General features: G+C 41.9%; 2 protein-coding genes across 7 annotated transcripts in view; both read left to right on the forward strand.

Annotated features, from left to right (window-relative positions):
• The first annotated feature begins 2,272 nt into the window (after positions 1-2,272).
• On the forward strand, positions 2,273-19,061 carry LOC124126179 (very low-density lipoprotein receptor-like). Of its 3 annotated transcripts, none has more exons than XM_048387177.1 (7): positions 2,273-2,428; positions 6,236-6,349; positions 8,302-8,418; positions 9,228-9,347; positions 9,829-9,939; positions 10,548-10,661; positions 18,886-19,061. In XM_048387177.1, the coding sequence occupies exons 1-7, from the start codon at positions 2,368-2,370 to the stop codon at positions 19,041-19,043; spliced, it is 795 nt and encodes a 264-aa protein (XP_048243134.1). In that variant the 5' UTR covers positions 2,273-2,367; the 3' UTR covers positions 19,044-19,061. The 3 variants fall into 3 exon arrangements, with proteins under 3 accessions (XP_048243134.1, XP_048243135.1, XP_048243133.1); XM_048387178.1 differs by lacking the exons at positions 9,829-9,939; positions 10,548-10,661 and adding exons at positions 15,966-16,076; positions 16,650-16,763; XM_048387176.1 differs by lacking the exon at positions 18,886-19,061 and adding an exon at positions 11,251-11,427.
• The window catches only part of LOC124116010 (low-density lipoprotein receptor-related protein 4-like), a 31,536-nt gene continuing 22,104 nt past the window's right edge, over positions 12,976-22,407 (forward strand). The window contains exons 1-2 of one of the 4 annotated variants that reach the window (XM_048387173.1): positions 12,989-13,215; positions 14,260-14,373. In XM_048387173.1, coding sequence (XP_048243130.1) covers positions 13,155-13,215; positions 14,260-14,373 — 175 coding nt within the window. In that variant the 5' untranslated portion in view covers positions 12,989-13,154. Of the gene's footprint in view, positions 13,216-14,259; positions 14,374-20,256; positions 20,472-22,407 lie in introns of those variants that run through there. The other 3 variants (XM_048387174.1, XM_046477209.2, XM_046477208.2) reach the window with 3 other exon arrangements.

The following is a 22,407-nucleotide window of genomic DNA, read 5'->3' on the forward strand; positions in this document are numbered from 1 at the left end:
ACGCGACTGACGTCACAAAGCAACAGAATAGATAGCAGCCCGTCGTTAGGGGAAAGCGACAGTGGCCCGCAGATTTCTGTAAACACGTGGGCATTTTTATGGTTGGTTGGTTGGTTTGTTGTTTAACGCCGCACTCAGCATCTATCCAGCTATATGAAGGCGGTCTGTAAATAATCGAGTCTGGACCAGACAATCCAGTGATTGATATCATGAGCATCGACCCACGCAATTGGGATCGATGACGTGCATCAACCAAGTCAGCGAGCCTGACCACCCGATCCCGTTAGGCGCCTTTTACGACAAGCATAGCCACCTTTTACGGCAAGCATGGGTTATTGAAGACCTATTCTATCCCGGAATCTCCACGGGTCTTGCATTTTTATGATAATTCTATCCATTTTAGCTATACTACTTTAAACGTTCACATTTAGTGCATTATATATTCCATTGTTAACGTTTATGTTTACATTAAAGCGTTGTATCGGAAACATATGTACTGGTCCTGTCGTTTATACCGGTTGTAAGTGTCAAGTTTTCATTTTGACATGACATGTGCGACAAAGTTACCTAATAGTGTAAACTTTTCGGCATAATAAATTCGTTATGGTGTCTTCACGCTTCGCCCAATATTTTCCTGCTAACCTAATATGACACCGTATACGGCAACTAAAGACACCATAACTGATAATATCCCTCGATTTTGCAGTGTATTGAATCTCCATTCTATATAAAGTGATAAATATTTGATAATTCTCCGTGATATAACATTAATATTGCTGACATTCACTCACATAAATATTAAAGATAAAACATAATTAGCACATGAAATGGAACATATGCACAAACACAAATGGCTGGGGAGAGTGAAGATATAACACGTCAGAATACGTCAGAATAATCAGTCTCTATTATCTTCCGAAACAGATTCAATTTGGCGTAAAGGCAAGTCATTGATGGAAATTGTATGAATGGATCACTGAAAATCAGTGACGACACCAGATTTTCGCGAAAAGCATAAGCTTGTCCTGCTCTACCGTTAGTACTCGCCACCCAACGTCACCGTCAAATGAATGATCGTGTAATGTGGTACGTTCGGTTTGGGGTTTATGTGGGAGAGTGAGTGAGGGGTATAACGCCGCTTTGAACAGTATTCCAGTTACATTACGTCGCCTCAGTTTGATGTGGGAGGAAAGTCCGAAGTGATGCAGGTCTTTTACCTCTTTCGTGTAACCACAATCACGGGAATGGTGCCGTCATTAAGTAGTAGCCATGATAAGAGATGAGGTCATCAAGACCGTCAAGTTTCAGTCGCCTGGTGGACTGAGAGTTAGTTACAAAAGGAACATATTTATACATTATTGTAAATAAAGCGACAAAACCCTTTCCATATCCAATAGAAATCTCTGCAGAAAGCAGTGTCGATTGTACGATTCCGACTATATCATGAGACCCGTGAAGATCCGGGGTAGAATAGGTCTTCAGCAACCCATACTTGCCGTAAAAGGCGACTATGCTTGTCGTAAGAGGCGACTAACGGGATCGGGTGGTCAGGCTCGCTGACTTGGTTGATGGATGTCATCGTATCCCAATTGCGTGAATCAATGCTCATGATGTCAATCACAAGATTGTCTGGTCCAGACTCGATTATTTACAGACCGCCATCATATAGCTGGAATATTGCCGAGTGCGGCGTTAACAGCAAAGAAAGAGAAAGACAATATCATGAGCATGTGTTTATCAAATAGTGATGATACCAGGTGTTCGTGAAAAGGTGTTGAAGGGACTGGTTCTAAGAAAATTGTGTCTTACCATGAAAATTGAATAAAATGAACTCCTCTGTAGTTCATAAACGGTCATTGTGTATTTGTGGCATACATTTCTTTCTGAATCTTGGCGACATCTTGTCACGTGACTGAGATGCGCTGGTAACTGTTCGTAACTTGTACATCCAAATATACGTTCGAAATAAACTTTCTGAAGGAAAAGGAAGTTATCAAGGCCAAATGTCGACATGTGGATTTATTCATGCCAAATGATAAACCAAGTGCCAGGCCTGATTTATTTAAGCCAAATGATAAGCCAAGTACCATGCTAAGGGCACCTGTTTTCCCTCACAGCTATCACGCACACACTGTTAAGGTGGACCTACTACCTGAAAGAAGTTCAGAAAGCAATCCCAGTTTTTGATAGCTAATTTTAGAATATTATCAACTCGACGAAGAGGTTCACCACAGTGACACTGAAAACTTGTTTGGTCGGCGATCCTTGTTGTTGAGGCTCATTCCAAGACTCGAACACTGGGCCTCTATAAAAAAAAAACCAGACAATCTTTCGTCTCATTTTCGTACCTCCTGAAGATCAAGAGTCATGTACAAGGTTGCCGTCCTATTAGTATGCTTGGGCCTTGCCAGGGCCTTTGTTTTTGACAGTGAGTATTTACAATTCTGAGGAAAAACATCACCATAATGCACCTGAATGAACAATATCTTCTTTGGAATTGTCAATGTCAATGCTAAGTGCATCGATTATGTTTCAGAAATAAATATTGAAAGATGTTTTATTCATTCAAAGCAATTATGCTATTCAAAATAAAACCGTTTTGCTCCCCGAACGAACTCCATGTCTGACATTTCTACAAAATAGAACGATCCATAGGACGTAAGATCACGTCGGTATGACTCCATAAGGATTTTTAGTCACGTCAGCTCTCTGTTCTTTCAATGAGCATCAATCAATACAGTGATCTTAGTGTTAATATGAAATGTCAATACCAGAGAAAAATCAGTCTCTATAAACTACCGAAATAGATTTTTGGGACGTAAAATTCAAAATAGAGGTGAAAATTACATGAACTGATCACTGAAAATGAGAGATGACACCACGTGTTTGCGAAAAAAAATGTAAAGCATTGACCTCCCTTCCGGTAGCACACGCCACTTCGCGGAACGAGGCCCATCCATGTAAGGCTTCTTCTGAATCTCTGATTGAGTGCGTGAACATTGGTATCTGTGTTTTTTGTTCTATTTCGTTCCTAGTAAGTAACTTTCAGGACTGTAAGTAATCAAGTCCGGACCATGCATTGATAAGTTATCTTATCACAGCTGATCAATCTATGTTAATGTGTTTTTAAAGGGAGACTATGACCTATTGTCTGGTGTCCATCTCAAGCATGATCCAGAACTTTGTAATTGGTGTCTGATGTGAAAGTGAGACATTGTTTCTCTGTATTAGGGTAATCGTCAAGTGTGACTGATTTTCGTCACAACCCCTGAGATAGTAGATCGACAAGGCATTGTTCGATCGACTTGAATCAAACTTGCTGGGACTGCCAAACTGCTCGAACGTAGTCCCCTTTAAATGTATCTGTGCTTGCTGTTTGATGCAGATGTTAGTGTTAAGACTACAAGAATAATGCTATGTAATGCAAAGCATATCTGCCTATCCGACCAGCACGATGTTAAGTTGAAAAATTCGTGGTCTCGCATAAAACAAATCGTTCAGAATCGAAATTGTTTTCAATAAATCTCCTTGAATACTTTAATACCCCTGGTCCAGCAATACAGCAGTTTTGTTATCCCTTCCCTACAAAACTCCAAATGTCCCGCAATCCGCGGCTGCGGCTACGACAACTTGTAACGAGTGCATTGGCGCATTGTACGGAAACAGTAGCTGGACGGAGATTTTCTCAACTAACGCCTGACCTCATTGTAGATTGTCAATCATGATTATTACCTGACTGTCCCAGAAAACTGATTTACCAACCGCTTGTACTTCTTTGGTGGGTAGACCGATTGTTTCTACTTGTTACTAGACCAGTGAAGATCCGTGGTAGAATCGATTATTCACAGACCGCCGTCATGTAATATTGGTGAGTGCGGCGTTTAACAACAAACAAACTTGTCACTATGATGTTTTGACTCTGGGTCAAAGTCAAAGGTCAAGGTCAAAGTGAATGACCCCGTTTCATCAAACTTTAATCAGGATTCTGCTGATAACCTAGAAACGGACAATGGCTGTGCTCAGTCGGGCCAACGTTTGATCCGGCCTCAATGTCCTTGGTACCTTGTCATGTGGAATGTGTTAGTTGGCTCGACTGCACTGGCCGGGAACTGACCACAGTAGTCAGTCAGCCCAAATCATGCCATGGGCAGCCCCCACATGGGTTTCAGGCGTGCCATCGTCAGGTGTACCAGCCATAGGGTCATCCTTTGTGCTACTTTTGCCTCGCTTAAATTCAGCGGCCCATTGCTTAATTTCTTAACGAAATCAATCCTCCCCTGTACATAGTTTTGTGGAAAATATCCAAACATAAAAAATGTGTGTTAATAGTGAAAACGAACATATTGTTTGATGGTGCTAAGTTAATTAATAGTTTCTTTGATATAACTGCGGAAAAGATAATGATCCCCCTCCTCTCCTTCAAAAATAAAATGGACGCTGCCCTATGTCTTCCAAGACATGATATGATTTCATTTGAATAAGAGGAGTATTCACCACAAATACTTCTATATAATGATGTGTTTCATCGAATCCCATCTTGACAAATGAGTGCAGTCAAACGACTTTCTCTTGGATCACAACGCTGAACCACACAGGAGGGACGGGCTGCCTTGGGAGTGGTATAATAGTATACGTCTCTGGTACATTTGTACCAAACGTGGACTTGACCTAGAAGTTCTTATCTCAGAAACCACGTGGATATTTACTTGCATTTGTTACCTACCGCCACCTTATACCACCACTTTATACACAGACCCGTGAAGATCCGGGGTAGAGTAGGTCTTCAGCAACCCGTGCTTGCCGTAAAAGGCGACTATGCTTGTCGTAAGAGGCGACTAAACGGGATCGGGTGGTCAGGCACGCTGACTTGGTTGATGCATGTCATCGATCCCAATTGCTCGGATCGATGATAATGTTGTCAATCACTGGATTGTCTGGTCCAGACTCGATTATTGACAGAACGCCGTCATATAGCTGGAATATTGCTGAGTGGGGCGTAAAACAACAAACAAACAAACCAACCAAACCAACCACTGTACACTTGACTTTCCTTGAACACATGCCAGAAAGCGCGTTTTTGTTGCTCGTGTTAATGAAGTCTTATTGATTGCTGAAGACCAAATCTATCCCGGATCTTCACGGGTGCAATTTGTTATGGACCAGCCCGGGAGACACCATCAAGTAGACGAAAACATTAGTTGCACCCTGGTCCCATAGATTCATAGAAATTGAAATGTGTGCATAAAATCTTGAACTACCCACCTTTTGATGACGTCAAGCCCCCAACAGCATGACAAATTACACGTAACACAGGGATTATTGATGTTGTGTGGTGAAGACAGTTTTGAAATATTTAGTGAGTTTGGTTTAACGCCGGTTTTAACAATATTCCAGTTATATCGCGGCGTGTCAGCTTAATGTGGGAGGAAAGCCGGAAGTGATGCAGGTCTCAGACGTTTACCACTTCGGTGAAACCCACGAGCACGGGTATGGTGCTGACAAACCTAGAAACATAATCGGGGCGAACCGGGATTCGAACCCACAATCATAAATTTCTCTGCACAGCGAATCGAGGCGCCTTAGACGGCTGGGCCACCCGAGCCCCCCTTTGAGGTATTGAATTGTTCAAAGATCGATGTTGTGTGGACAAGTAAGGCTCAAACTCAAATTTGAAACATTTTGACATGCACCTGGTGACACAACTATTAGGTAGTATTTTGCAATAATAGGTGCATGTTTTTTCTGGCTAAATCGAGCACTAGTGTCCGCCGTCTGTATGTCTACTTATGGAAAGGGCGTCGTACGTTGGCCTCATATCACCTAATCTGTTTGACCTTTTTGTGTCAAGATATGTTTAGAACAAGAGATAATAGTCTTCATACACCTGTTGAAACTTCACATCACAAACATTAATTTCTATGAGGCCACGAACTTTCAATGTACCATTGCATGTTTAGGGAGCAAATAACAACAGTTTGTGAGGCATAAAATGGACTTTATAGAAAACAATATTTTTTTAGAATCAACAGAAGTTTCACTGATCCGTGACTGAATGGTTCCAGGTGTATGGGACTTTGGCTATCCAAAACGGATCTGGGGAAAAAATGCTATTTTTATGTAATTCGATGTCGTAAGACTGAAGAAAGGTTGCTTAATAATGAAAATGAAAATTGATAAAATACTCCCTCATATTATAACTCACTCACTCACCCACCTTACCACCTGTTTGTTCAAGATACTGGCTGTTCTGATCGCGAGTTCAAGTGCCGTGATGGCGAATGCGTGGACAAAGACTACACGTGCGACACCGAGGACGACTGCACTGACGGCTCCGATGAGATAAACTGTGGTATGTATGAGTATAATTGCTCCTACCGGATCAGCGTTGTCCCCCCACCGTCCGTCAGTCCGTACACGTCCGACTCGAACAGTTGAATGCTTGAGCCTGACACATATAGGAGTCAAGCACTGTGATGTTGTTTTTTCATGGAGTTAAGTTATTTTTTCGGAAAACCAAACATATTCTAACAAACTTCAACACATTAGATCTAAAACAGGATTTGTTACAGCACAATGGGATTATTGTATTGTTTGTTGTTTAACGCCGCACTCAGCAATATTCCAACTATATGACGGCAGTCTGAAAATATTCGAGTCTGCACCAGACAATATAGTGATTGATATCATGAGCATCGATCCACGCAATTGGGAAAAAATGACATGCATCAACCAAGTCAGCGTAAGTCGCCTCTTACGACAAGCGTAGTCGCCTTTTACGGCAAGCATGGGTTGCTGAAGACCTATTCTACCCCGGATCTTCACGGGTCGGTAATGGGATCATGCCAATAAAGCAGACCATCATTAACCCTAACTTGATACTCCTTAGGGTTGGGTTTCTTTGGAATCTCAACGCACTTGAGAAGGACTATTATGTGACTGAGATATGTTCAATCACCCGTGAAGATCCGGGATAGAATAGGTCTTCAGCAGCCCATGCTTGCCCTATGCCTGTGGTAAGCGGCGACGAACGGGATCGGGTGGTCAGGCTCGCTGACTTGGTTGTTACATGTCATCGTATCCCAGTTGCGTGGATTGATGCTCATGTCAATCACTAGATTGTCTGGTCCAGACTCGATTATTTTCAGACCGCCGTCATTAGCTGGAATATTGCCGAGTGCGGCGTTTAACAACAAACACAAAATTCATTAAATTGAGTGTTTATTGCCGAACTGACAAGTATTCTTTAGTTGTGACAAATGGTGAGGCATCATCTCCTCAGAAAGCAAGAGATAAAATTAAAATTAGTGTTCAGATGTAATCAAGCCATTCACATTAATAATTAAACCTTTTCTTAAATAAATAAATGATTTCCTTTTAATTTTAACGAGCGGTGAGGTAGCCTTGTGGTTTAAGCGTTCGCTCGTCACGCCGAAGACCCGACTTGGGTACAATGTGTGAAATCTGTTTCCGACGTGATATTGATTAAATATTGCTACAAACGGCGTAAAACCATACTCACTCTTTCAAAAGGCGACTATGCTTGTCGGAAGAGGCGACTAACAGGATTCGGTTCTCAGACTCGCTGACTTGATTGATGCATGTCATCGTATCCAAATTGCGTGGATCGATGTTCATGATGTCAATCACTGGATTAGTCCAGACTCGATTATTTACAGACTACCGTAATATGGCTGGAATAGGTCTGAGTGCGGTGTTACAACAAACAAGAAAGCCTTCATGAAAAATAATATTGAGAGCAGGTAGAGTTGGGAATATTTTCAATTTGTTTCAATGTCCAAGTGGGTAACAGACCGTTTACTATATTTTCTGTTTATAGTTTCTCTTATTCACACATGAATTATAAATCATTTCGATTTGAATCGTCACAGTTTAGTGTGTATTTGATGTTTTCTTCTCAGGTCTGTGGTGTGGGTGAGTTGGGTTTAACGCCGCTTTTAACAGTATTCCAGTTATATCGCGGCGTGTCAGCTTAATGTGGGAGGAAAGCCCGAAGTGATGCAGGTCTCAGACGTTTACTACTTCGGTGAAACCCACGAGCACGGGTATGGTGCTGACAAACCTAGAAACATAATCAGGGTGAACCGAGATTCGAACCCACAATCATAGGTTTCTGGCGTGTCCAGGGGACGCAACTCTGCACAGCGAATCGCGGTGCCCTAGACGACTGGGCCACCCGTGCCCCCTCTCAGGTCTGTGACCTTCTGTTCATCGCTCGAGGATATACTGAAGAATAGTTCCCTTTGAATGTTTAACTTACTTCATCCTCGGTAATTTTTGTAGCCACCGACTGTTCCGGCGCTCATCAGTTCAAGTGCAACTCGGGGAAGTGTATCACACACGAGTATTTCTGCGACGGCGATGCCGACTGCGACGACGGCTCCGACGAGCTCGACTGCGGTAAGAAAATTTGACACAGGTACATTTGCAACTTGGATGAATCGACACACGGGGTGATGATACTGCAGGTTTTGTAAATAATAAAATAAATGCGACAAAACCTTTTCCATATTCATAAGAACATGCAAAAAGCAAAGTCGATTGTACGATTCCGACTATATCATGAGCATGTGTTTGTGTCGTTATATTTGTAATTCATTCACAGTTCGGAGAAGAAGTCCCTGAATGTGGACCCTGTCCTTTAAGGCTACAGTATTGTTTTCAAGGAACCACCCGGTTAGAAACGATCTGGTCGATCGCTGATAACATTTACGAAATTTGCAAATTGTCAAAGATTTGCCCAAATTATTATCTTTGGTCTGCCGTCCATATACACCAAATACAAAACGTTTTCTGTCTCGGCAATCCTTTCAACATACTGAACCAAATTCAGTCGTTCACCTTAAGCCCATGAGGAACGAGGCAGTTGTTGTCTGGCAGCATCAGACGAATGACACGATAAGATTTGCCGACATGCCCTGTCACACGCACAGACAATAATCATCCAACTTGCCAACCATCTGGGTTGTTCGCAAGGAAACCCTAATAACATTACCTTTCAAAACCAACAAGGCGGGAAAATTGAATATTTGGCGTTTCTTTGGCAACAAGACGGATTGCAAGCATCTTGAGGATTTGTTGGTCTGGCGGAAGATTGTATGGTGTTTGTCGTCCGATGTTGCCAAACTCCGTGTGTCATGGGTTTAGTTCTGTGCAGTTGTGCTTCTGATGTACAGAAACAGTTTGGTGATAAATACATGATGTGACAGGTAAAAAGAAGTGCGACCAGTATGAGTTCCACTGTGTGTCTGACGGCATCTGCGTCGAGGACACGTATTACTGCGATGGAACCAAGGACTGCACCGACGGCTCAGATGAGGCCAACTGCAGTAAGTATACAGTACACATTGATCGACCACCCATCACCAGGGCTTGGTACCTGCATATCTCACAGCGCAGATTACCATGAGATTTTACATTGGTCTAAAAGCTATAACAGCTCTACATGTATATTCCGACATAGTTAAAACATTGGTGGCAGCAGTTTGATGGGGGATGATATGTACCTTGCCTTCCAAAACCTCTGTCAGTTTTAGTTTCGAACAAGAATGCTTTCGATGAAGTGTTCGGTAAACAGAATAAAGTAAATTCCTTTAATGATTTGTAGAAAAATGAAATTGTAGAAGGGCCCTGTTAAACCTATAGCCCACATTGATAGACGTTTGCAACGGATGAAACTGCTGCTGAGGACACTGAAACATAATTTATAAAGGGACACTGAAGCTGACTTACCCAAACCACCCACGTACGCACACACGCACGCACGCACGGACCTTACCTGCTGTATACACACAATCTCTTGATTTGCAGCATCGTGCCTTGAGGACCAATTCCGATGTACTTCCGGTTTGTGTATCGACTTGCAATGGAAGTGTGACGGCGACGATGACTGTAGCGATAGCTCAGATGAACACCACTGCGGTATGTCTTTCTCTGATCTGTTGTATACGTGACCTACACACCGGTGAATAAGTATGAATAAGTTTGAGTCAAGTAGATCTAAAAAAAAATATTGTTAACTTAAAATCTATTTTCCTCAGGTCAGATTGAATTATTACAATCTTACAGTTGACATTTACCTTAATTTCAAAGAGACAGTGTCTCACAGGGTCTAATTACGGCGGCTAAACCAAGACTGAAAATATGAAACGGGCTTAAGAACATAGTCTTCCTTTAAATAGAAAGGGAGGATGAGTTTTTTAGGACACGCGGATAACATGACTGTCGGATTGTCGGCGCTGGCCATGCAATTTGGTTTGTATGGTTTGTTTGTTTGTTTAACGTCGCACTCAGTAATAGTTTGGCTATATGACGACTGTTTGTAAATAATCGAAGTTGGACCAGACAATCCACTGATTGATATCATGAGCATCGATCCCACAATTGGGATACTTTGATGACATGCTTCAAGAAAGTCAGCGAGCCTGACCATCCGATCCCGTAAGTCGCTACATCATATGAATAGCAGACTACGGCAACCCAATTAAATTGTCAGTCCGCTGAGGTTGAACGTCTTCAATGTGTTCCAGGTTCCTGCAAGACCACCGACTTCACGTGCGCCAACGGCAGATGCATTCAGAAGAGCTGGGTGTGTGACGGCGACAATGACTGTGACGACTTCTCCGACGAGAAGGGCAGTTGTGGTAAGTGAACATTTATGGATGATTTTCGGTTTAAGTTTTATTTGAATAGGTGCACTGGGAGTTTTAACTCAGTTGCCAATTTCGATATGATCGTAGTTGAGTGGCTGTCCATCTGGCTGAAAAAGATTTTAGACGTCACATATCCAGGAAGTCAAGACCACGTGAAATTAGTTCGGTCTGAGACACTCAAGGATTGGTCTTTAGAAAGGCAGTATGGTTCCTGAGATTTAGGGGTCGAGCAGTCAGTCACTTGGATAAGAGGCCCTCTATGGATTGGTGTAAATGTTGACAACATAAATAAAATGATTTTTGGACAAGTTTTTCTAGTTATGTGTGCCTTATTTGGCTATGTCCCTTTCAGAATTTATGTCCATAAATAAAGTGCATGTGATTCAGTGCCATTTATGTGGGTTTATGAATCAATTACTTTTAAAAACAAAGTAGGCCAAACCAACGAAGGGACAATTGTTTCTTGATTGGCTGAAAAAGAATGGGTGGCGCTGAACGATGTCACTATTTCCTATTGCCAGCTACACTTGTCGTACAGATGGTATCTAATGAGGGTCATATTCTCTATTTATCTTTACAGGGACCATTGCTCCAAACCAGTGTCGCGACATGCTGATTGGCCGTGACTGTGCCCTGATGAACGAGACTCACAACCCCATCTGTCTGGACGAGGAAGACGGTATCCACTACTGCAAGAAGTACTGTAACCTGTGTGGACCTGGACAGCCTGTTGGTTAAATAAAGACATTAACACGAAGCTTGTGCCTGTATTTATACTCAACAGCGAGCGAGCAGTCTAATAGTGGAGAAAAGTGCGGTGTGTCCCAGATGAAAACCAGGACACCAGTATGGTGCTGACAACGCAAGAATGATCATGGCGAATTTGGGATTCGAACTCTATATCAATTGTTTCTGAGAAGACTAATGGAAGCTACTCTGCACAACTACTTTCAGGGCTCTCTTGTGTGTTGTCCGTGCGAGTCTAATTATATGTCTTAGTGCTTCTGTGGTATATGAAAAATTAAATGAAGACATATGAAATATACCAAAACAGAAGCCATGGTATTTATTGTCCTTAAAAAAATATTCATATCTTAGCAGGAGATAATAAGAGTCACTAAAATAAGTGAATAATGCTTCAGAACGAAAATATTAAAATGGTAGTGAAAAAAAAGAAGTAATTATATTTGTTGATAATTAAGAACGAGAAACATAGAGAAAAGAATATTAAATATACCAAAATGGTTTTTCACCATACGGACATGTTCTCACAATAGTGTGCCGAGTCAAACATCATTTTTTGAAGGCTTTAAACTTAAAAAAGCGTTCATACCAAAATAGTTTGAATTATTCAGCACACAGGGCGAGCCGATTATATATACGAGTAGCCCTTTGATCGGTTTACTAGCGATGTCCACATGCTAAGCGTTTTGTTCTGACGTTGATCTTTTAAGAATATAAAGCTAAAGGAAAGTCATCCGTACACGAATATTGTAGCAGGATACTAGAAGTTGGACCAGTGGTGGTGGGCCGAAGATTGCTGACATCCTGCAATCCTTCACTACATCCTGTATAGTGTTTTACACAACTCAGTTGTCCAGATTCAGGCCCGCGAGATCTCCCATGATTCAAACTGTTTGAAGTCGACAGGGAAGACCCTGCTAGAGATTTTGCAACCTGTCTGCATTTAGCACTCTCATAGTCTCTAACAAACTGACCTCCATTCTGCAGGAGGTGAGGAAAGAATCTCCAAGAGGCCCACATCCTATCCTGTACATAGCACACTTCTCTGTCCGAAACCCAGCTCGAGTGAAAAGATACTTTTTGAGATGCCACCATGATATACTCGACGATGAGTTCTACAGTGGCCATTTTGTTCTTTAGGGTGTCTTTGGTCACGTGATCATCGAATGGAGCGACATTAGGTCCGTAGCGGGATATGTCTGAGTGCCTCAGTGTCCCCGTTTTTTTGTACAATACATTGATTAGTGTTTGTGTATTTGTCGGAAATTGTGGATTCCACTTTCTCTGAACCGTTGTGAATATATTTTACGTGACTCAGACACGCTGTTAATTGTTTAGAACTTTGCATTCTACATACATAACTTCTGAAGAAAACCAAAGGTATCAAAGACAAATATCGACAGGTGAGTTCTTTCATAGATAAGCCAAGACGCGCCCTGCCAAGGGCACCTGTTTACCCTCACCACTATCACGTGTACACGCTATTTTGGTGAACCTACTTACTATAAGAAATTCACAAAGCAATCCCATATTGCCAAAGCTATTTTAATCGACCATCGCAAGGGTGTCATATTCATTGCCGGGACTCGACGAATAGGTTTGCCACAGTGACACTAAAAAAATGTAGCTCGGAAATCCTTGTTGGTGAGTCTCATTCCAAGACTCGAAGATGGACCACTATATTGGAATAACCGGACATACTTTCGTTTCATTTTCGTTTATCTAGGAGGATCAAGAGTCATGTACAAGGTTGCCTTCCTCTTAGTATGCCTGGGCCTTGCCAGGGCCTTCGTTTTTGACAGTGAGTATTGATAGTTCTGTGGGAAAAACATCATTATATTGCTTATGCATGAAGAATGTAAAGCAATGTTTCCAATGTCTGTCTGTTTTCGGGGATGTTGATGACTGCTGCATAATGTTCAGAGAAGGTGGTAGTGGATAACTAGTGTGATTACATGTTAGTTAGCACTACGAAAAAATATCTTTTTCTTATTCAGAATATCCATCATGTCTATATATTTTGTAAACCTTGGGTCCAATTATTTTTCTCAGCGTTCCCCCACCTCCCCAGATCAACTATTCAATCAAAACATGTTGCTGTTGTTATTTGTTCTTAAATCGTTTATGTTTTATCTAATTTCTACATTTTAAATTGTTGGTTGAGTCTGCATTTGTATATACTCCAATATAATAATAATCTTCCCCTTTCAAAGTGCTGTGAATGCTTCTGTTCTTCAAATGGGCGTCAAACCAAACACCATGCCAAGAATTTAGTTTTAGGGATGGGCATTTGTAGTTGAGTCCCATCGGCACAAGGCTTCGAAGAGACATTTTTATGTGCTTTTAAAGTATATAGTCATACAATATTGAGAGAGCGAGGTTGGGCCTGTGCGAGTTAATCTTGGTAGTAAACAGTTTGTTTGTTTGTTCTTGATCGACGCACTTAGCAGTATTCCAGCTCTATGATGGCGGTCTGTAAATAATCGAGTCTGGTCCAGACAAACCCAACATCCCAGGATTGACTACTACGCAATTAGTATACGATAACATGCATCAACCAAGTCAGCGAGCCTGACCACCCGATCCCGTTAGTCGCCTCTTACGACAAGCAAAGTCACCAGTTACGCCAAGCCTGGGTTGCTAATGACCTATCCCAGATCTTCAGGTTATCGTAATCAGTACTATCAAAGATGGCAGTAAGTAATCGAGTCTCAGTCATGCATCGATAAGTTATCATAAATCTACGTAGATCTATGCTAAAGTTTCTGTTTGATGAAGATACCCCCGGTAAAGACCCCGAATAAAGACTCACCAACTCACCAACCTGTTCACCTGTTTGTTCCAGATACTGGCTGTTCTGATCGCGAGTTCAAGTGCCGTGATGGCGAATGCGTGGAAAAAGACTACACGTGCGACACCGAGGACGACTGCACTGACGGCTCCGATGAGATAAACTGTGGTATGTATGAGTATCCTTGCTCCTACCGGATCAGCGTTGTCCTCCCACCAACCGTCAGTCCGTACACATCCGACTTATGTGAATTTGTCCTCTCAACAGCCACCTGAGATTATAGCATAGCGGAGTGTCCTCTCATCATCCGGACGTCCGTTCATATCTTACTTCTACTCAGAAACAGCTGAGGCGATGTGTCTGATACATAGACTGGCGTTTAACATACATATGTTTAATTTTATGGTAGAAAATATGAAAGAATTTTTCAGGTTTAGGAGTCTAAAACATTGAAATGATTCGTAACAGTATAATGAAGTTAAGATTGATCATGTCAATTACAGCATTTTTTTTAATCAAACATTCAAAATCGGATAACCTTTAAGAATCGTCCTCTGAGAAACCATGATGCCTTGTGCAAGACTATGTGATTTCGATTTGTTCTGCATGAAAATAAGAGTTTTTGTTAATAATTGAATCAAAATTCTTCAGTTATGACATGCATTTAAGTATTAATCGTATTATTTTCTCAGCATCAAAAGGGCTTAGGTACCTAATATTTGTAGGCTGGAACTGTTTTACCGAATGCAGTGGACTGTTTCTTGCCATAACGGTGCTCTTTTATACTGTTTTATGCTGTATACTGTTTTCTCAAATATGGGGAAAACGGATGTTCCTAGTCATTGCAATACGCCGTGCAGATTTACCAACTCTGGGCACGCCAGAAACCTATGATCGTGAAATCGAATCCCGATTCGCCTTGATTATGTTTCTTGGTTTGTTAGAACCATGCCCATGCTCCTGTTAAACGTCTATGACCTCCATCACTTACAATTGAATACGACAAACCAATCTGACTGCGCGTATGACTTCAAGTACTTCGGTCACGGAATCTATCAGCAATAAGTTTTGATTTTACATATTCCTGCCTTTAAAATTATACCCAAGATACGGTTAAATGTATTCAGTCACACTGTATAATAATGTAAGTTCCGATGTGTTTTCAGTAGCATCTGGAATATATATGATATATGGGGGAAATATACGTGAATCATCACACAACGCGTTGACGACTCTTTTAGCTATGCCCGTTTGCGCTTAGGCGGAACCCAGTCGCAAAAATGGCCACGGGAGGGGCACGAGTCGCTATTCGAATGGCTTTTACATTCGCCTAACAGGTATGACAGCTCTCTTTAACCCGCGTATGCATACTGATATAGTTGTCAATATTTGTTTGCTTTTCGACGTGAGCAATTCTATGGGGGCTGCTATGCAGCTTGCCTTCCAAAACCTCAAGCACTTTAAGTTTTCGAACTAGAATCCTTATTAACAGTATTCTTTCGGTGAAATATGGTATATGTATTCGAAAAGAAAGTAAAATAGACTGATGTATGTTCCTTCAGCAATTTTTAAAGTTGAGGTTTGTATCAAAATGTATATGTACAGAAACCTGCGATCTATAGCGCTCAATAACATACATTTCCAGTTGTGGATCTAGTATCATATAGAACTGCAGAACTGATGAAGTGGCACGGTAACCACGGTTAACCCCCAACACCCACACCTTGTTTCCGGTATTCACACCACCTCTTGATTTGCAGCCTCATGCATGGACGACCAATTCCGGTGTACTTCCGGTTTGTGTATTGACTTGCAATGGAAGTGTGACGGCGACGATGACTGCAGCGACAGTTCAGATGAACACCACTGTGGTATGTGCTTCTCTTGTCAAACTAAAGGGTTATTATAGACGGGACCTATGTTCGCGTAAACTCATAGTCCTGGCAAGATTACCCAGAGTGGATTCCGAGTTAGAATAGGTCCCCCCTCAGTTAGAATATTGCTGAGTGCGGCGAACAAGTATAGCAAGTTTGATTCAAGTGATTCAACATTTCTCCTGGTTAACTTACAATCTATTTTCGTCTAATTGCACAGTGCATATTAGTCTTACAATTAACATTTACAAAGAGCAAATGTCTTAAAGAACTTTAATTATTGGACCAGCGCTGGACCAGGACTGAAATGCAACAAACCAAGAAAAGCCCCCGTAAAAGATGTAAGGTCCAGTATATGGGATGTTGAGCTCTCGAGAAGTTAAAGAACACCCAAAATGCTTCATATGATAGATTTAATCTGACGCTGCTGGTCAGTATTGCAACACACAACCTTTTATTTGTGTGTGTGTTCTTAAATGTATTTTGAGTAGTATAAATGTTAACAACAGGATGCGTGAACCTAACCGAGTTGTCAGTCCGCTGAGGTTGAACTTCTTCAATGTGTTCCAGGTTCCTGCAAGACCACCGACTTCACGTGCGCCAACGGCAGATGCATTCAGAAGAGCTGGGTGTGTGACGGCGACAATGACTGTGACGACTTCTCCGATGAGCAGGGCAGCTGTGGTAAGTGTACTTCTGTACATTCAACATTTTGCTGATGTACAAAATATGATTTTGACTTAAAACATTTCATGTATATACTACACACAAAAATTATGGGAACACCCCTAAATTTCATAGCCATGTATAAAACTTAACGTGGCTTGGTCATTTATGAACTTAAGTAAATGCAACTTTTTGTGTGCACTGAGGGCACTTTAAATGACGTGTTGAGTCATGCATTTTTGCAAGTGCTTCGTTTTTTTTGAAGAATTTGGTCAAATTGATTAAATGCTAAAACAGGAAAAAACTTGGGTGCAGAAAGACTCCCTCCTGTCAGATTCAAACGCAAAAACACAACAACCTAGTGCACGTGAAAGTCAGAATTCCCATGCAGTTTGTGGCAACTTTTCTTTATAAAGAAGCTTCAGACACTGTGAAGTTACACATTTCCTTAAACATGTCCCAGCGAAGACCGTTAAGCATTCACGACAGGACTAGGGCCATAGCGTGGCTACAAGATGGTGCATCCATAAGGAATGTTGCCCGTCGTCTTCAAGTGTCACCGTCTGTCATTCAGAGACTGAGGGAACGGTTCCAGACAACAGGGAGAGTGCAGGACAGACCGCGTTCTGGGAGACCCAGAGTAACATCTAGGGCAGATGACTGATACGTTGTGCTGCTAGCCCTTCGGAACCGGTTCACAACAGCCAGTGCTTTGAGACTGCAACTCCGACAAGCAACACACACCAACGTAAGCGTATCGACCATCAGGAACCGCCTCAGAGCTGCTCATTTAAGGTCACGTCGTCCAGCTGTACGTCCTCATCTTCGTCCTCATCACCGAGCTGCAATACTTGCCTGGGCCAGGGCACATTTGAGATGGGATAATCAACAATGGTCCAGAGTTCTCTTCACTGACGAGACCCGTTTCTGTCTTGAGCATAATGATGGAAGGGTAAGGGTTATGAGACGTCCTGGAGAACGTTATGATGATGCCAATGTACGAGAAAGAAACAGGTTAGGCGGTGGCTCATTGATGGTATTGGGAGGCTTCAGTTTGCAACACCGAACACCTCTCTATCTTGTACAAGGCAATTTGAATGGAGTGAGGTATCGTAACGAGATTTTGGGCCCTCTTGTCCTACCACAGTTGAACAACATTGGTTCAGGAGCAGTCCTGCAAGATGACAATGCCAGACCACATCAGGCTAGAGTCGTTAGAGACTTCCTGCAACAGAACAATGTGACTGTGATGCAGTTGCCAGCATATTCACCGGATTTGGCTCCAATTGAGCATCTTTGGGATGTTCTGGGACGACGTGTCAGGGACACTCATGGAGTTGCACCAGCTCTCCAGGTTCTGGTTCAGTGGCTCCAAATGGAATGGCAGGTGATTCCACTGGCTACCCTTCGCACCCTTGCAAGATCCATGAGGCGAAGATGCACCGAATGCATCAATCAACGTGGAGGACACACTCGCTATTGACATTGTGATTTCCATTTTTGACCCCCAAATTCTTATTCGACTTGTTTGTGTGTGCTTTTCAATGACAGCTACCTGTAAATGTTTTTGTTTTGCAGCTTGATAATCTGCTAATGCACAATTGTAATGATACGATCACATGTCATTAAATGTTCCTTTTTAGAACAGAATATTTTGGTGTTCCAATAATTTTTGTGTGTAGTATATTTAATATGAACAAGTTGTCAATAAGACCGTTTGGAGTTTGAGCTCAGTCGATGTCCGACCAGCGTTCATATGATCGTGTGATCACCTGGCTGTCCGTTTGGCTGAAAAGACACACACACACACACACACACACACACACACACACACACACACACACACACACACACACACACACACAAAAACAAAACAACAACACACACCATGCCCCGTGCTCGTGGGTTTCACCGAAGTGGTAAACGTCTGAGACCTGCTGACACGCCGTGATATGACTGGAATACTGTTAACAACGGCGTTTAACCCAACTCACTCACTCTTAAAAGGATACATATCCTCTTTATATTTACATGAAAAGGAACCATATACACCCACGCCAACACACCCACCCACCCCGTTCTTGTTGGAAGTATAGAGACTCGTATAAGAGGTCTTACATATGTGGTCTTATCGTTACAGGAACCATTGCTCCAAACGAGTGTCGCGACATGCTGATTGGCCGTGACTGTGCTCTGATGAACGAGACTCACAACCCCATTTGTCTGGACAAGGAGGACGGTGTGCACTACTGCAGGAAGTATTGTAACCTGTGTGGACCTGGACAGACTGTTGGTTAAATAAAGACCTCAACACAACACTAGTGCTTGTATATACTCAACAGTGAGCATGGCAACTTAATAAGTCCGGTATATCCCAGATGAAAGCCACGGACACGAGTATGGTGCTGACAACGGCAGAATGTGGGATTCGAACTCTATATCGTTTGATTTTTTGAAGACTTGGTTAAGCAACTCTGCACAACAACGTTCAGGGCTTTAGATGATTAGCCCACCTTTATTATGTGTTGTCTGTGCGACTACTTTTAAGTATTTGTTCTTCTTTGGTATTGTTTGGATGCTTAAAACTCAAGCAAAACGTTCATTTGAAGCATAGACAAAACTAACATGAATTTAAATTATCCAGCATGCAGGGCTAGCCGCTAAAACGTACGAGTAGCCCTTTCATCTGTTCCCAATCCATGTTAGCAAACTATGTGCTTTGTTCTGACGTGATCTTTTAACAGTTTAAAGCCAAAGGAATGTCATCCTTACACGAATATTGTAGCAGAATATCTCGTAAGAGTCGACTAACGGGATCGGGTGGTCAGGCTCCCTCAATTGGTTGATGCATGTCATCGTATCCCATTTGGGTGGATTGATGCTCACTGGATTGTCTGGTCCAACTCGATTATTGACAGACCGTCGTCATATAGCTGAGTGCGGCGTAAAACAATAAGTAAGTAAGCAAGCAAGCAGAATATCTTAAGTTTCACCAGTGGTGGTGTGCCAAAGGCCCCCTTGTCTTCATTGTGTGCTTCCTGTGTAGTGTTTAGCACGGCACGTCTTGATCCCATTCGTATCACGTAGGTCGCGGAATATTCCGAGTGGGCCCCAAGATATAATGTTGACCCGTTTCGCGTTTCAAGTAACTTCTGTCAGTTTACATTAATTTTATTATTGTATATTTGTTTTAACTTGTGGACTTCATTTTCTCGGAATTGTGGATTTTGCTAATGTGACTGAAATACGCTGTTAATTTTCAGATTACAGTATTCTACATGCTTCGGGTCAAAATGTAGTTTCTTCTAAAGAAAAAGAAGTCAAAGCCAAATGTAGACAGTTGCATGTATTACGAGATAAGCCAGGAAGTGTCATGCCAAGGGCACCTGTTTACCCTCACAGGTGTCATGCACACACGTCATGCACCGACTACCTGTAAGAAATCGAGAAAGCAATCCCATTTTACGAAAGCTATTTTAGATCGACTATCGCAAGGGTGTCATATTCATTGCTGGGACTCAATGAAGAGGTTCAACATAGTGACACTGAAGTTGGTTGGGGATCCTTGTTGTTGAGGCTCATTCCAAGATTCGAACCTTGCGGCACTATAAAGAATTAATCAGACACATTTTCGCCTCATTTCGTCTCTCAGACGAATAGGAGCCATGTACAAAGTTGCCGTTCTCTTAGTATGCTTGGGCCTTGCAAGGGCCTTCGTTTTTGACAGTGAGTATTGATTGTTTTGGGGAAAAACATCCTCGCAATATATTTACATGAAAGATGTGTCAAATGAAATACATGTTTCGTCTTGGACATTAAGAATGTAAATTACTCCTTTGTAAAGTTATTGACTGGATGATAGTCGAACGGAAAGGTAGACTGAATACCTTTATTGATAAGCCGGTACTTTTTGATTAATTACAATCCTCCCATGAATGTGTATTCAAATCCAATTGCCACCAACTCCCTCTTTTCACCTGTTGGGAATATCATCCCTGGTGATTTCTCGATAATTTACAATGTTTGCATTTAATTTTGACTATAATTTGGATATAATAATTTATACTATCGAGTCTATGACAAAAATGGGCAAAACTAGAGATTAAATGTATTCGTAACATATTTAATGGAAGGAGGCACAAACTAGGTACAAATAATACTGACGTTAGTAAATACAGTTATTACAAGTATAGCTGAATTGCATTAGAAATTTACCAACTGACAAAGCAGAAAAAACCATCATTTGTAAGCCACTTTATATGAACTGTCGATCTATACAAGGATGGGATGGGATGTTTACAAATCCAACCTACAAAGTCAGTCCTATGTTTAAAAAAGGACAAATATGACAACCACGACTTATATCAGTGAAGATCGGGGTAAAGAATTGGCCTTCAGCAACCCATGATTGCCGTAAGAGGCGACTAACGTCATCGTATCCCAATTACGTAGATCGATGCTCATGATGTCAATCACTGGATTGTCTGGTCCAGACTCGTTTATTTATAGACCGCCGTCATATAGCTGGAATATTGCTGAGTGCATCTTCCCGAGGCCAGACAGTTAACTGACTTTAAAAGTCCAGTTTCCACCCTTGCCTGCTGGAATTACTGGGCTCGATCGTAGCGCCACCAGTGGCTATTGCCAGTTATGTCCCTTCTAAGCCTCCCCTATGGACCAATCAGATTTCACCTCTCGTATCACCTGCGTTTGCGCCCGGTCAGGACGATCTGATAGATAAACATGCAACTCCATAATACCAGCCTAGTTTGGCAAGGGTGGAAACTGGACTTTTTATAGTCAGTAAACTCTCTTGCCTCGGGAAGATGTGCTGAGTGCGGCGTTAAACAACATACAAAACAAACAAACTGAAATATGGGATTGCATCAGACGTAGTACTGGTCATTGATGTGTCACATTTTGAAGTGTCCTTCACATGTCTTCCATAACAGAGTTTGAAGTTCTTGCTGGGGCCCTAAATGCTTAGACCCTGATCGAACAACATTGAGCAAGACTCGTATGAGGCTCTTTGAAATATTCAAAGAAATAGCATGCTCGATTATGCCTCAAAGTATGTGAAATGTAGACACCACATGCTGGAACTGTTTGTTATTGCTCGACATCATGGGACAGTTGAAGGTCCGGGGTAGAGTAGGTCTTCAGCCACCCATGCTTGTCGTAAAATGCGACTATGCTTGTCAGGTAAAATGCGACTATGCTTGTCAGGTAAAATGCGACTATGCTTGTCAGTAAGAGGCGACTCGGTTGGTCAGGCTTGCTGGCGTGGTTGATGCATACCATCAATATTGCTCGACATAATGGGAAAGTTGACTTTTGGAATGTCTAAGTTATCCCTGTTTTCATTCATTCTTTGGTTTGAATTTGTCTCTCCGTATGTCAATCGGTATGCATTAACCTAAATATGAAACAGATGAGGCGGTGTCACTGGTCTCTTTTTAGGCAAAGCTCATGACGGTGAATCGGTGAAAGGGAGGTGGCTATTGGTCCATTATAATAATATATAATACGTATTTGTATAGCGCCTGATATTTTCAACTGAAAGGTCCCCAGAGGCGCTTTTATAAAACCTGACAGAGACATGCTCTGGATTTTGTTTTTCAATGTAGAGTAATGATGAATCACAATTAACACCTTGAGTCCT

The sequence above is a fragment of the Haliotis rufescens genome, unplaced genomic scaffold (assembly GCF_023055435.1).
Source record: "Haliotis rufescens isolate VD_foot unplaced genomic scaffold, xgHalRufe1.0.p SCAF_68, whole genome shotgun sequence".
Taxonomy (NCBI): domain Eukaryota; kingdom Metazoa; phylum Mollusca; class Gastropoda; order Lepetellida; family Haliotidae; genus Haliotis; species Haliotis rufescens.